The following is a 13,348-nucleotide window of genomic DNA, read 5'->3' on the forward strand; positions in this document are numbered from 1 at the left end:
CATGCATTTAAAAAAAGAAAGTCTCAAAAACCCTTCTGTACAAGGAACTACTTACTTCCGGCATTCACATTTGCAGCTGGTCAGAACAGCAGAAACTGTTGCAACTTCACAAACGTCACTTTAGAACTGGTATTTAAATGATTTTCTTGTGTAATGTCTCAAATGATGAAAAAACAGGTGATTTTGCTGACATTTTAAGATTTTTAAAAAGTTATTTTTCGTCCGAATCAGACTTCATTAATTTGTTACATAGAATAAATTTAGATTGAAATCATGCACCCCCACAACTACCGCCCTAGCCCTTTGATTGATCACTTATTCTAAAATTCCTCCGCCATAAAAGAGCCCCTATCCACAGGCAGATGAGAGAATAGAGCAACATCCACAAAAAGTCTCTTGCTTATGTACATGCCAGTCTCCGATTGTGGTGACTGGATTTGGCTTTCTTTTCTTTGACAACAAGGCTGATATCTCCTGGTTACCACCACTGCAAACACTCATTTGTATTTACACTTAGAAAGGACAAAAGACTCAGACATGGAGCTCTGCCAAAAGCAGAGATGTATTTAGGCTTGAGGAGGTAGAAAGCAGGAAGATAGACTATCCCCATGACCAGAGCAAATGAACACCCTTAGAGACCCAGGTTTCTTTTCACACACCGTCCTGACTTGAACAAGCTTGACAAAGGCAGACAAATCAGTGTAACAACACATCCACCGGGATTAAGTTAGGATTTCATCTTGTCATACTGAAGATAGCGCATTAGCCCGTGGAATCCTGTCAATGCAATATCTTTTCTTTGTCAGCAGCCTTCCTAAGATGTTCAGTAATACCTCACTTGTTATATCAGATTTGCGGGTATGTAAAGCTTTGAGCTCTGTGGTTTCCAGACTCTTTATTAGGAGCTCATGCTTTTCTGGCTGCAAACCTGTCAGGAGCAATCTGTAAACACTTGAGTGGAAAATTCTTTGTTTGATTTTTCTTCTTCTTTAAAATTCGATTTAGGATCATCAATGCAAAGAAGTGTTTGGATTAAAAAATTATATTAAAACTGCCAAATTGTACAATATTTTTTAATAAAAACAGATGTTTAGCAAAAATGCAGCAACAGCAAGTAGGGATGTCCTGATCAGGTTTTTTGCCCTGAAGTCCGAGACATTTGATTTTGAGTTCCTACCGATGCCGAAACCCGATCCAGTACTTCTATAATACATAAAAAAAGAATAAAGAAGAGCAAAGAAACAGATCCAGGATGTTCCTTACTTTATTTAATTCACTTTATTTTAATATTCAACAACTATGTTAACAAACAGAGCACTTCTGTGTGGTAGCTTGAACAATCGAGTAATAAATAACATCAATTCTTCACTTTTGGACTTTAGTGCAACAGTAAATATTAAAAAAAATCTAATATAAAAACAAAAAGCACCTCAACTTAAAATACCTGTCAGGCAATCCCAAGTTTACATATCTCACGGTTTGCTAAGGCAATGTTGTCGTCATCAACTTTATAATACCACCACACCGCAGATATACTCGTGCTTTCCGCTTCAAGCTGCTTCCGTGTTCTACTTTGCCGTCATTTAACCAATATCTGCAACAAAGTGATGTCCTGCCGCATGCCTTGCTGTTTCTGTCTTAAGTCAAGAAAGAGGTCTATCTCTGTGGCACCGCGTAACTATTGATGTGTTAAAAAATAATGAAAATATACGAGTCCTGATCGAGAGGTAACATCCAGTTCCGATCGAGTCCGACACCAAGTGATCTGGCCCTATTTCTGATCACGTGATCGGATCTGGACATCCCTAATAGCAAGAAGTGTTGACTTTGATGGCAAAATTCAGTTTTCAGTTCACATTTTAGTGCTTAATCTTTTTCTGTACACAGAAAATTCAGCATTTTACAGGAATCACGTTTACATTAAACAAAATGAAGTCTTCAAAATTACTAGCATTTACAAAAAACAATCATGAAAATCACAAAAGAAATTACAAAAAAAAATTTCTCTGTATATATATATATATATATATATATATATATATATATATATATATATATATATATATATATATATATATATATATATATATATATATCTGAACTACCTGTAAAATATATATTAAAATGTGTCTCCTACTGTAGAGGTGACTCTCTGTGGTGTTTATGCATGTTTTGCAAAACCCCCTTTTCACCAAAAGATATAATTATATTGTTCTGGTTTTAGTAATGGAAAAATGCTTCATTTTTCTGTAAAAAATGCAGGGTTCCAAATAATTCATTCATGTTGTTCCAACACAAATCATTTTAGATGAGTTAAGTGGTTTTGACAATTTAAGGAGATTGAATAATAAAAGTCCCAAAACAATCGCAAGAATTGTGTTGTTTCAACTCAGTTTAAATAAGTAGTTTAAACATTGTATGAGTGCTCACTCAGGGACATTTTGGTCATTTTTAACATTAAATGATTTTAGAATTTTAATAAAACTCTAGCATGACAATAAAGAGTAATAAATAACAACTCTCTTCTGGGCATCACGGTAAGAAGATTGCTGGTTCAAGCCTCGGCTGAGTCAGTTGGCTTTTCTGTGTGGAGTATGCATGTTCTTCTTGTGTTTGCATGGGTTTCATAATTCATAATAGGTGGACATGCCAATACTTAAAGTGCAAGCTCTGTAAATAATCTTTACAAACATTCGTTAAATACAATGGCCATGTAGATTGCGGTTTAATTAATTATGTAGTCAAATTACAACTATAGGTTTTTGTTGCTTAATATTACATGTCAAAAATAGTGTATATTAAACAATGAAAAGCTACGGAGTTGTGTTCTGTACATACACAATTGGGCTGCAATAATTACTATGTTCATATCTGATTTACTAAATAGAGCCGGTTTATAAGAGCCGTTTTCTGGGAAATTTTGCTTTGACCATCCTATATGATTTTGATTCACTAAAAACTAAAGAAGAGAAAAAGTTCAAACTTTAAAAAAAAAAAAAATTGGGCAAAAATAAAAAATGGGGCAAAGTTACTAACCATACCACTTGTTCACTATCCATATTCCTCATTCATCCTGATTTTTTTTCTTCTATTTGAATTTAAAGAATACAAATTCTGTCAAAACAGAAAAGTGTCGTTTTAGATGTGCCATACATCAAACGCAAAACAAAGCAGCTGTCATCAGATCTATTTGTACTAATGACACATGCTGCAACTCTTGTCTATTGACCCTTAAGCCTTCCATAAACAAATGAAAAGAGATTTCATCCCCAGCTTAGTAAACATGCCACCCCCTGCCTTCATTCCTCAGTTTAGACTTAGATTAGCGCCATAATGATGGCTTGGCCTAATGAGGCCTGGGGGATGAACTCTGAATGGGGCTCTCTGGAGTACTGCCATGCTTCTTTTCAGCCAGCAATGAGATTACGGCAGTAAATGAGAAAAATTGAACTCCATCAAAAACCCTAAAGCTGAAGACCAAGGTCCTGTTTACACCTGTATTAAGATGTATTTTCTGACCACAAGGTTACAGTACAAACATGAGGGTAAATGGACTAAAACTTCCAGTAGAAAGCATATTCAGCCAGATTGTTTGCATCGTGTTGATGCTGATGTGGTCAAATACAGCCAAATAGGACCACCTACTCTCTGCCAACTGACATAAACACTTATGGGATGTGTTTTGAGTAAGCACAGAAAACAGCAGATTCAAACTTTACTATGTTATGCCAAAACAGACAGATTACAATTAAATATCACCGTTTCCATTCACTTCCTTTATTGAGTGCTCAAAAACAAAGAGGAAAAGCTTTGTTCATTAAATCCTATTTATATATGGCATTTCTGTGAAATGGAGTTCATGGCATGTCTAGGGCCATTTACACAATAACATTTTCATGCAAAAACGATCAACTTTGTATGCGCTTGGCCTGTTTCTTTGCACGACAACATAATTTTTGTGACTGAAAGCTCATAAATTTGAAGACTGGTTTTAAATTAAACGTTTTTGAAAATGTTGTCAATATGAGAGTCGCATGCATAATATGCATTTAGGGAGTGTAGATTAAAGGCAAGCACAAACAAAAACACAACAATTATGGAGCAAGTGCTAGTATTGTTGCTGCTTTTAATCGAGATTTAGATTTTAGGCCGAATTGCCCAGCCCTACTCAAGTGTTTGCTACACTGTAAAAATTGCCGTGTTCCATACAATCGATTTGCATGGAAGTTTTTTTTGTTTTATGTACAATCTAAATCTTAAATTTGTAAAAAGGAATAAGTTGTCGCAATAAAAACTCAATAATTGTGTTGTTTCAGCTTATTTTAAATAAGTAGTTTGAACAAACAGCAAACGTAATTTTTTAAGTGTAACTCTTCATCAGCAAAGTGTGTATTTACTTCAATTATGTTAAAGCCAACAGTGTAGATGCATCTTGGCATACATAATACATTTTTTGTATCATTTTCACAGAGTTCTAAACAGATCGTTTTAAAAACGTCTTGTAAATGTGAAACTTTTTTAAAAGCAAGGGAAAATCTGAACACTTTAACACTTCAGTAGAAACATGGCTTCAGGTGATGTCCAGTGAGTCTAGATTTATGCATGGGCTGCATGCATCACTACTATTTTAAATCATGTGTAAAATAATAGCTACATTTACTTCTAAATGCCTCATTATAGCTCAGTACTACCCAGTATGCTTTCCAGCCATGTCATCATGCCATAAATTCCCTCTCTCCTGTCTCTTGGCTGTGTTTGTGGCTTGCAAGGTTGTCTTTAATTCCCAACATCTGTCTGACGGGCTGCTAATGACGGACCCAAGCCACCGAGGAAGTGGAGTGAAGGAGCTATTAGTGGGCAGGAGTAAAGATGCACTGGCTTCCAGTGCCAAACTACCTAATCGATCCAATTTTCCAGAGTTCTGTGGTAAAAATAGAGAAAAAATAGAATCCTGTTCAAGTAGTAAGAAACATTGTGGCTGCACTGACAGCATTGAATCAGAATGAATGTTTCATGCAATTTAAATGAGGATTGTTTAATTAGAAATATGTTTGTTGTTCTGTTCCATTGACTGTGGATATTATGCACGTAATCTTCATGTAGTTAAAGATGAAATTAATAACTCTGGATATCTCAATGTTATTTTTATATATATTTTCTGTTTCATTTTCTTTTCTCAACCACACATTCTCTCGTTCTCTCCACCTCAAAGTATGCCTGTTGCTTTTTCCCCGTCCTCTCTTTTCTGGATAATTCTCTCGGCCCTTGAGTTAGTAATGTGAGCAGGCGTGGGTGAATGAGAGAAGGAAAGAGCGAGTGTAGGCTCATGGGAGGAGAGAGGTGAAGAGGGCCATAATAGCCAGCCAGATGGAGAGAGAGAGAGAGACAGAGCCGCCCCACTTCACCCATAATAAGGGGTAGTGCTTTTAAATGCCTATTTTACAGCCTTTTTCCAATTCAATTGAATTAACCCCTATTTCCAAGCAATTTGGACCCATGTTGTCATGGATACAGAGAAGAGATGCATGCATTCCCCCTGAAATAGATTTGGATGTATGTGTGTAAACTAATGCAGTCTTTTTTCTACAGACATGTGGAAGCTGAATTATGACTTGCAGAATATTGAAATTCATGCTAATGTTGTTTTGGTTGTTTTCGCAGGATCTTTCCCAGAGAATACCTGTTACAGCACGTGCATCTTTACTCATTGGCAGATTTGCAGCAAGTAAGTTTATTACTCTCTTGTCTGAAACAGATCTGTTTTTTATGCACCTATACAGTATGCACACACAACATCATTTTTGTGCTTGTTGTATGAGATAATCAATTGTAATTGTGCTGATAGGAGCAAGAAAAAAAATCTGAATTAAATGTTCAAGGGTGTGTAGAATGTTAAAAGATTTAGAACTTTGTCAACACATAACGATTGCTTCAAAGAATAAAACAGACTCTTAAATTTGTTCATAACCACAGATATTTGTCACTGACTGTGAGTGGGTCCAATTACAATATATTGTTTTCTTTTTTTAACAGTGGACAGTTTTCCCTTACAGAAAAAACTACAAACTTCACATCTGCAAATACATTAAAAATCACATGCAACACATGCAAAGCTTAATGTGAAATCTGGCTTTGGAACATTTTCATGTAAAAATCAGCATATGATTTTTTAGTTTGAAAGATTTTAAAGTTTTAACTTATGTATTTAAAGCTCTACATGGACTTGATGCAGTCTATATATCTGAACTTTTAAGTTTGTAGTCTCCCCAAAGATCCCTTAGGTCTTCTGCTCTGCTCCTGCTAATTGTTCCTAAATCCCGCTTGAAAACAAAATGAGACAGAGCATACAATGCTTCTCAGTCTATGCTCAAAAACTTTGGAACACATCACCTTTGGAAATTAGAGCTTCATCTACATTTTGTTTTTAAAAAATCTGTCAAAACTTACATCTTCTCTTTAGCCGCCATGCTTGTGAAGCACTTTGATCAACATTCATGTAAAAATAAAGTTGACCTTGATAATGTGATCACAATTTTATCACGTGTTTGTGACAAGTGATTGTGCTTTTTTTTAATAAGGTTCGATAGTCATTAATCAAGGATTAATTAAAATGTGACATTAAAGTTTAATTTCATAAAAAAATACAGGAATTCATAAGCAGCACAGCTGTTTTCAGCATCAAAGTTAAGACATGTTTCTCCAACATAAAATCAGCATTCTAATAATTTCCTCAATTATAATGTAACATTGAAGATCAGACTTTCTGGACAATTCAACGTGTACATCATGGGAATAAATTACATTTTATAGTATTTTTAAACAAAGTAATTATTACAAAATGATGTCACAATATCAGCCTTGGTGATGCTTTTGTAAATAATTTTGCCACCGATAAATCTTTAAATGGTAGTGTATGCGTTCATTTATTCATTTCCCTTCGGCTTAGTCCTTTTATTTATTAGGGGTTGCCACAGTGAAATAAACCACCAACTTATCCAGCATATGTTTTACACAGCGGATGCCCTTTTAGCTGCAACCCAGCACGGGGAAACATCCATTCACACACATTCACACACATACTGTACACTACGACCAATTTAGTTTTATTCAATTCACCTATAGCGCATGCTTTGGATTGTGGGGGAAATCAGAGCACCCAGAGGAAACCCACGCAAATAGGGGGAGAACATGCAAACTCCACACAGAAACTAAAACTGACCCAGCCGGGACTCAAACAGCAACCTTTATACTGTGAGGCAACAGTACTAACCACTGAGCCACCCTGTTGCCCTAGTGTATGTGTTGATTTATCAATTATGCAAAACCAAACAAGCCTGTGTTTTCAATTATTTTACAAAGTACTCATGAAATCTTGCTTAAAAATAAATGTCACCAGGTTTAATGCAGTAACAGGCCTGCATTTTTAAGAGTGGCTGAAGTGTTAACATCCATTTCGAGGTCACTGCATGTTACACATTCCTCTTACTTACAACTGATTCTGATAAAAGACTTCATCACTTTCACACACACACAAACACACACCTGAAGCGGACATTATCACCTTAAAGAGTGTGTCTGTTCAGTGTCATTTGACAGTGAGGGTTGAGAGGCTATGAGAATGAGCTGTGTATTTCACACCACTCCTTAGCAACCCTGAAGTTCCTGGAGTTACTGTGGATCTATAGCATGTGCAACTCAGGGGAAACTCATTTTGGCATGGAATAAAATTACAAATAAAAAAAGTAATTGCAATTATTTATATATAATATATATTCTTACCATAGATTCACTTAAAAACAGCTGTCAAATATACCATGAAACTGAATCATTTTCACAAACTGCCAGAAGTAAAGTCTGGTTTGATTTGTACAAACTAAACAATGATAGAAAATGTATTACTTTTGTAGACTTGAAATATCTATTTAGTGCATTATTATTTTAATTTATAAAGACCAAATGTGTTTTATTATATAGATTTTGTGCAGCATCTTATTTGAGGACAATATTATTGAAAAAATAAGTTGATTACATTGTATAAGTTTCACTAATAAAATAAACTCTGTTTTGATGACGGATATGTATTAAATCATAAAAGACAATCAAAAACAAAGGAAAACACAGGAATTAAGGCTAAATAAATTGAGTCCCTAAATTAGTTTACACTGTTTTAAACTATTTTATTGTGAGTTCAACTGAGTTTAATTTCAGTTAGTTATGTTTCATTTATTTAAAGTCTAACAAACCATTTCCTTCCCCTTTAAGTTAAATAAATATGATAATATATGATGAATACGATATGACAAAAACAAATTAGAAATGTCTTCCTCTATTATTGTTATTAAATCAGAATAAGTTGCTGTTTGCAAACTTATAGACTTGACTGTACACCAGGGAAACTGGAAACAGTTCTCTCCTTATGCTTCTTTCTACCCGCCGTTCTTCATACCCCCCTCTGTCGAGCCTGAATTTTTGTCACTCTTCTGTTTCTTAGGAATGACCCCTGCCCTTATTTTTCTGTTGCTCTCAGAACATCTATTCTCCTGTCCCACATCCCTCTCCCTTCTGTCTCCTGGTGGGAGGCTGGAGTCCCTCTCCACCCTGTGTTCCCCCTTACCCAACTGACTAATTACTGCCATTCAGGAGCAACAGGCAGAAAAACAAAGCGTGACAGTCCTGCCTCTGCCTTCATTCCTTTCTATTCTTCCCCAACAACCCATTGCCTGACACCGTTCTACACGTCAATTACAGCTTGCCTTTTTAGCATGTATTTTTTAATTCATGTATAGTAAATACTTTTCGTAATTAATATTTGTAGCATTACAGTTGTTAAAAATTAAACTGATGTCTTTTTGATCAACATATCCAGACTCCCAGGAGTACTATTTCAGTTTTTGGGTCTTTAAACAGGGTACAATGTTACAATAATATGTATTTATTGTAATAATATATACTTAGTACAATAATCTGGTTGTCTACAAATACCTTTAAAAGGCAGAATGTTGTTTGTTTTTTTTGTCTTCAAATTCGTCAACAATTTGGTTCCTACTTGCATTTTTAAGTGGACCAGCGCAGTCCTCAACGCCTTACATGCTCTCTGTACTGTCAGTACTTTGTCCCACTTCTTGTGTAGTTTTTATTCATCGCATTCACCACAAGGTCTTTATGCTCTCTCCCCCCACTGGCCCAATTTTGAGGCATTTCCCATTCACGTCACATTACTTTCTCTTTCACCTTCTTAATTGGCTTACCTTATTAAGGAGCCATTTTCTTTTAGTGTTGCTACTTAATGCCAGTTCTTCCGCAGCTCAGGAATGCTCGCCCTCCACGTCGAGGTCACTGAATGCTGAACTGTCTCCATGCAGCAAAAACTCCAAACAAAACCGAATGCTCTTCCCATTTACCCATAACAATTAGCCCTGGGTTTTGGTCTTCTTTAAAAAAAAAGAGCCCATTGACTGTATTTGTTTGTGCAAGACTTGCTGATAAGCCAACTTTGTTTGGCCATTGCCTTTTGTTTTATATTTCCATTGGAAAAGTAGGAAAAGTTGCAATAATATGGGCGAGTGCTATATAAATGCTAATTTTATCGTCTGCATTACACCCAAGACTACGGTGTTAGTCGTGCCAACAATATGCACTTAATTGAGCTCAAGCGGCAACGTTTAGGTTCTCAGAATGAACATACTGGAATTTGATGTTCTTCAGCTTTTAGTAAACTCCTAAAATCATTCATCTTCAATGGGATACCTGCTTGGCAATTGCTTGAATGTTTACACATGGGCCAAATACATGATGAACCTTCATGTCGTTTCCCTTGTGCCCATCTCGCATGGTACCCTGGTTGATTCGCTTCCTTTTTTTATTTCCTCACACACACGCTGGTTGTAATCCTGTTTTGCGAGGGGCTGGCAGGGAGGGTGTTATCCAAACACAGCTCGCACTCTTTTTATCTGTCTAATCTGGGCCCTTTCTCTGCCGTTTAATGGAGCAAGCAAGGACATTAGGGCCAGGGCTGAGGAGGGGATGAAGAAGTAGGCGCTAAACTGTGGTTTTAGGGGATTAAGAAGCAGACGACAAAGCACATGCAAGACAGGAGCAAAAGGTGGGGGATTTAGGGGGAATTGATTTGGCAGACAACTCGCGTGCCCCCTGCGATAGCCACAGAGATGCTGTTTTTAGTGAGCTGTCCAACATTGATGCATGCCTTGGCCACTTATATGGCGGCTTTTTTCAGTTCAAGAGTGTTAAAAGCAAAGACTTTTAACATGGATTTCATTGTGCCAGGGTGTGTGGGCACATGACACCATTTTCAATCAAAATAAAATCCTGCCTTAACGTTTACACTAACATAGTGCACATTTGCACACATGAGTTCTTGAAAGCCAAACAGGAAATGGTCTAATTCTTCACAATAGGAACTAGCAGTGTTAGTGTATACAGATTGTGTGAATGCATGCCATATCCAACAATGACACAGAAGTTTAAAGTGTTACTACACATTTACACTTACAGAAAGCTCATGTTAGCATTAGCATTTATCTCTCACCGTTGTCTCCTTTATGGTTTATCTTTTTTTTTCTCAACTTCAATGATATGTAGCTACAACTAATATGAAGCAAGCAGCTACATGTTGGTATAGGTTAGAGATCAAAGTGATGATATGAATACAACGAGGGTCTTGGGGGACTGGGGAGGGTTGCACCAGCTGATTGTCAGTGGTGTAAAGTAACAAATTACAAATGCTCAAACAACTGTAATTGAGTAGTTTTTCTCAGAAATTACACTTTACCAAGTAGTTTTACTTTCCCTTGAGTCCTTTTTAGTGCAGTATTGGTACTTTTGCTCCACTACTTTCCTTCAACCTGCAGTCACTACTTTATTTTTTCTTGTCTTTGGGGATTAAAAAAATCAGTCCTCTGATTCCCATCCAATCAAATCACCATAGAAGGTAAATCACATCATAATGAACTACCTCAAGACATGAGCGATTTATAATTGCATCAAACTGTTTTGAAGCATTAAAAGTGTCCAAAAGTTGTCCAAAAGACTGTTTAGATGCATGTCACTGATGAGAAGAGGATGGATATTTACTGTGTGATGACCGAAATGGCCTTAAACACCCAGCAGGCATGAGGCGTCAACATGGCATCAGATTGATGTTGTACCCCAACGTCGTGGGGATGTTGCAATTTGTCTGAAAATGAAAATCGGGTTGACGCCAGAACCCAACATCCAACCTAAAATCAACGTCTAATAATCTTAGAGCTTGAAGTTGTGTGAATGTTACCACTATGACGTTGATCAGACGTTGGGTTTTGGTTGCCATACCTGATGAATAAATGTCAGTATTTGATGTCAGTATGACGTTGGTTTAAGATCTTAGCTCAACGTTGGGTTTTGGTCACTTTCTTACACAACCTAAAATCAACCAAATATCATCGTCATTTGATTCAAAATAATGTTTTCCTTAGATGCTGGCTAGACATTGAATTTTAGTCACCCGGCATCTAATCTAACTTAATATTAACATCTTAAGATGCTGTGTGTTTGCTGGCCAATAACTAAATGCACTACAGAATGTTACGTTTACACACATCCATAAATTGCTTGTAAATGCATCAGCTTTTTACAGCGTAATATCACAGCGTAACCACTACTCTTGGGTACTTTTGAAAGGTCTACTTTTTACTCATACTTTGAGTAATATTTACAACAGATACTTTTACTCCACTTGCACCACATTTTAGGCAGGTAGTGGTACTTTTACTTTTAATAACTTATTATTTTACTTTTTAAAAAGTGTGGATTTTCAGTACTCTTTTCACCACTGCTGATCATAAGTTCTTTCTTAAACTGGAACGGAAATTCCACAATAAGGGCTTATTAACTACTAGCTAGTTTGTAACAAAATTTGTTCTTTCTTCGGTTGTACCACATGTTCTTAAGGCAAATCGCAGTTAGTAGGTCATAAGCTCTCCAGAATGTTATGTGTAGTTGCACTGAATGACGTAATATCCAATAAAAAGCATTTAAATTGTTAAACTGCTTTAAAATTCTGCAACTAATGCTTCTATATATAACTGTCCTATGAAAATGAAATTCTAAATTAAATTAAATTACAGTCAGTCACTAATAACAGATAACGCACACACCTATATCGCGAGCCGTGAATGCACGCGAAATACACAAAGTTAACAAAACATTAAACTTGATTATTTTTTTTATATCCTACATATGAAAGAGCAAAGAGCAGGAAAAAAAAACTCAGTCATGAAGAAAATCTCATTTAATTGATGGATACAATTAACACTAACACTCCTTAATAGAAAATTAAACTCTTCTTTCGATTTGTGAGGAAAATAAGGCTGTGAGTAGAGGGGGATCATTCTTCATTACCATCGCAAGCTCCTCTATGTAAACTAATCTCGCCATCATCTCATTTCTACCATTATACATAGGGGAGGCAGCCGTAAATATTTAGTTCGAACGTAGTGTTACATTTAAACTAAGTTTAGTGGTGCAACACAAAAATATTTAGTAATGTGTAAGTTGTAACTTTGTCCCTTTAATTCATAACTAGGCTAGATTTTAACTTATGCACTGCTGGTGCAGCCGGCTCCTAGTGACTAGTTTCTATAACTATTCTAATGTTCTCTAGCCGATTTTGAGATTATCCATACATGATCTTAGCTTCATTCGGTGGGCATTAAACTATTTTACTGACGTCCTTGTGTTTAATTACTCATTTTACACTTTCACATTTCACACTTCCATTAAGTTGTCAGTAACTCTCTTTAACAGCCCTTTAGCTCTTCACAGTCCCGCTCCATCAAACCTGGTGTACCCAAGCGTACTTGCTGTTTTGTTCACAGTCCCTGCTAAATTATTGAATTGCTTAATTACACCCACTGCCAGCATTGATCAAGGGGAGTATATATCATCTTTACCAAAGGACGGCAAGTGTGCTCACCCCGCTGCTTTGATTGGTGGCTTGTAGCGTTTTCTTAATGCCTTGCTTTATTACTCCTCCACAAGGGAAAAGGCAGGGTATTGCCTTCAGGCTTCTGTCAGCCCCGGTCAGAGAAAAACAAGGGTGTCTGAACTGAAAGCTGCTTGATGGATGGATGGTTAAAGGCTCTCCTGATGACTCTAACTGAGAAAGCCTGCCAGCAACATCCCCTTGGTGTTCAATGGGCAGTGACTGCTTTATAGAAGCATAGGCCTTTTGGCCTTCAGTCTATTGGAATTGGTGGGTGATGCAGAATTTTTTTTTTTCTCTATGATTTTATTAATGACATGATGGAAAGAAATTTGAGTGCATTTAATTGATAACCATGTTTGTATTGTT

General features: G+C 36.4%; 1 protein-coding gene across 1 annotated transcript in view; it reads left to right on the plus strand.

The window, feature by feature from the left end:
- Window positions 1–13,348, plus strand: part of plekhm3 (pleckstrin homology domain containing, family M, member 3) — a 63,146-nt gene that overhangs the window by 38,686 nt on the left and 11,112 nt on the right. The window contains exon 6 of the mRNA XM_056465408.1: window positions 5,662–5,725. Coding sequence (XP_056321383.1) covers window positions 5,662–5,725 — 64 coding nt within the window. The remainder of the gene's footprint in view (window positions 1–5,661; window positions 5,726–13,348) is intronic.

This window comes from Danio aesculapii, chromosome 9 (genome assembly GCF_903798145.1).
Source record: "Danio aesculapii chromosome 9, fDanAes4.1, whole genome shotgun sequence".
Lineage (NCBI taxonomy): Eukaryota > Metazoa > Chordata > Actinopteri > Cypriniformes > Danionidae > Danio > Danio aesculapii.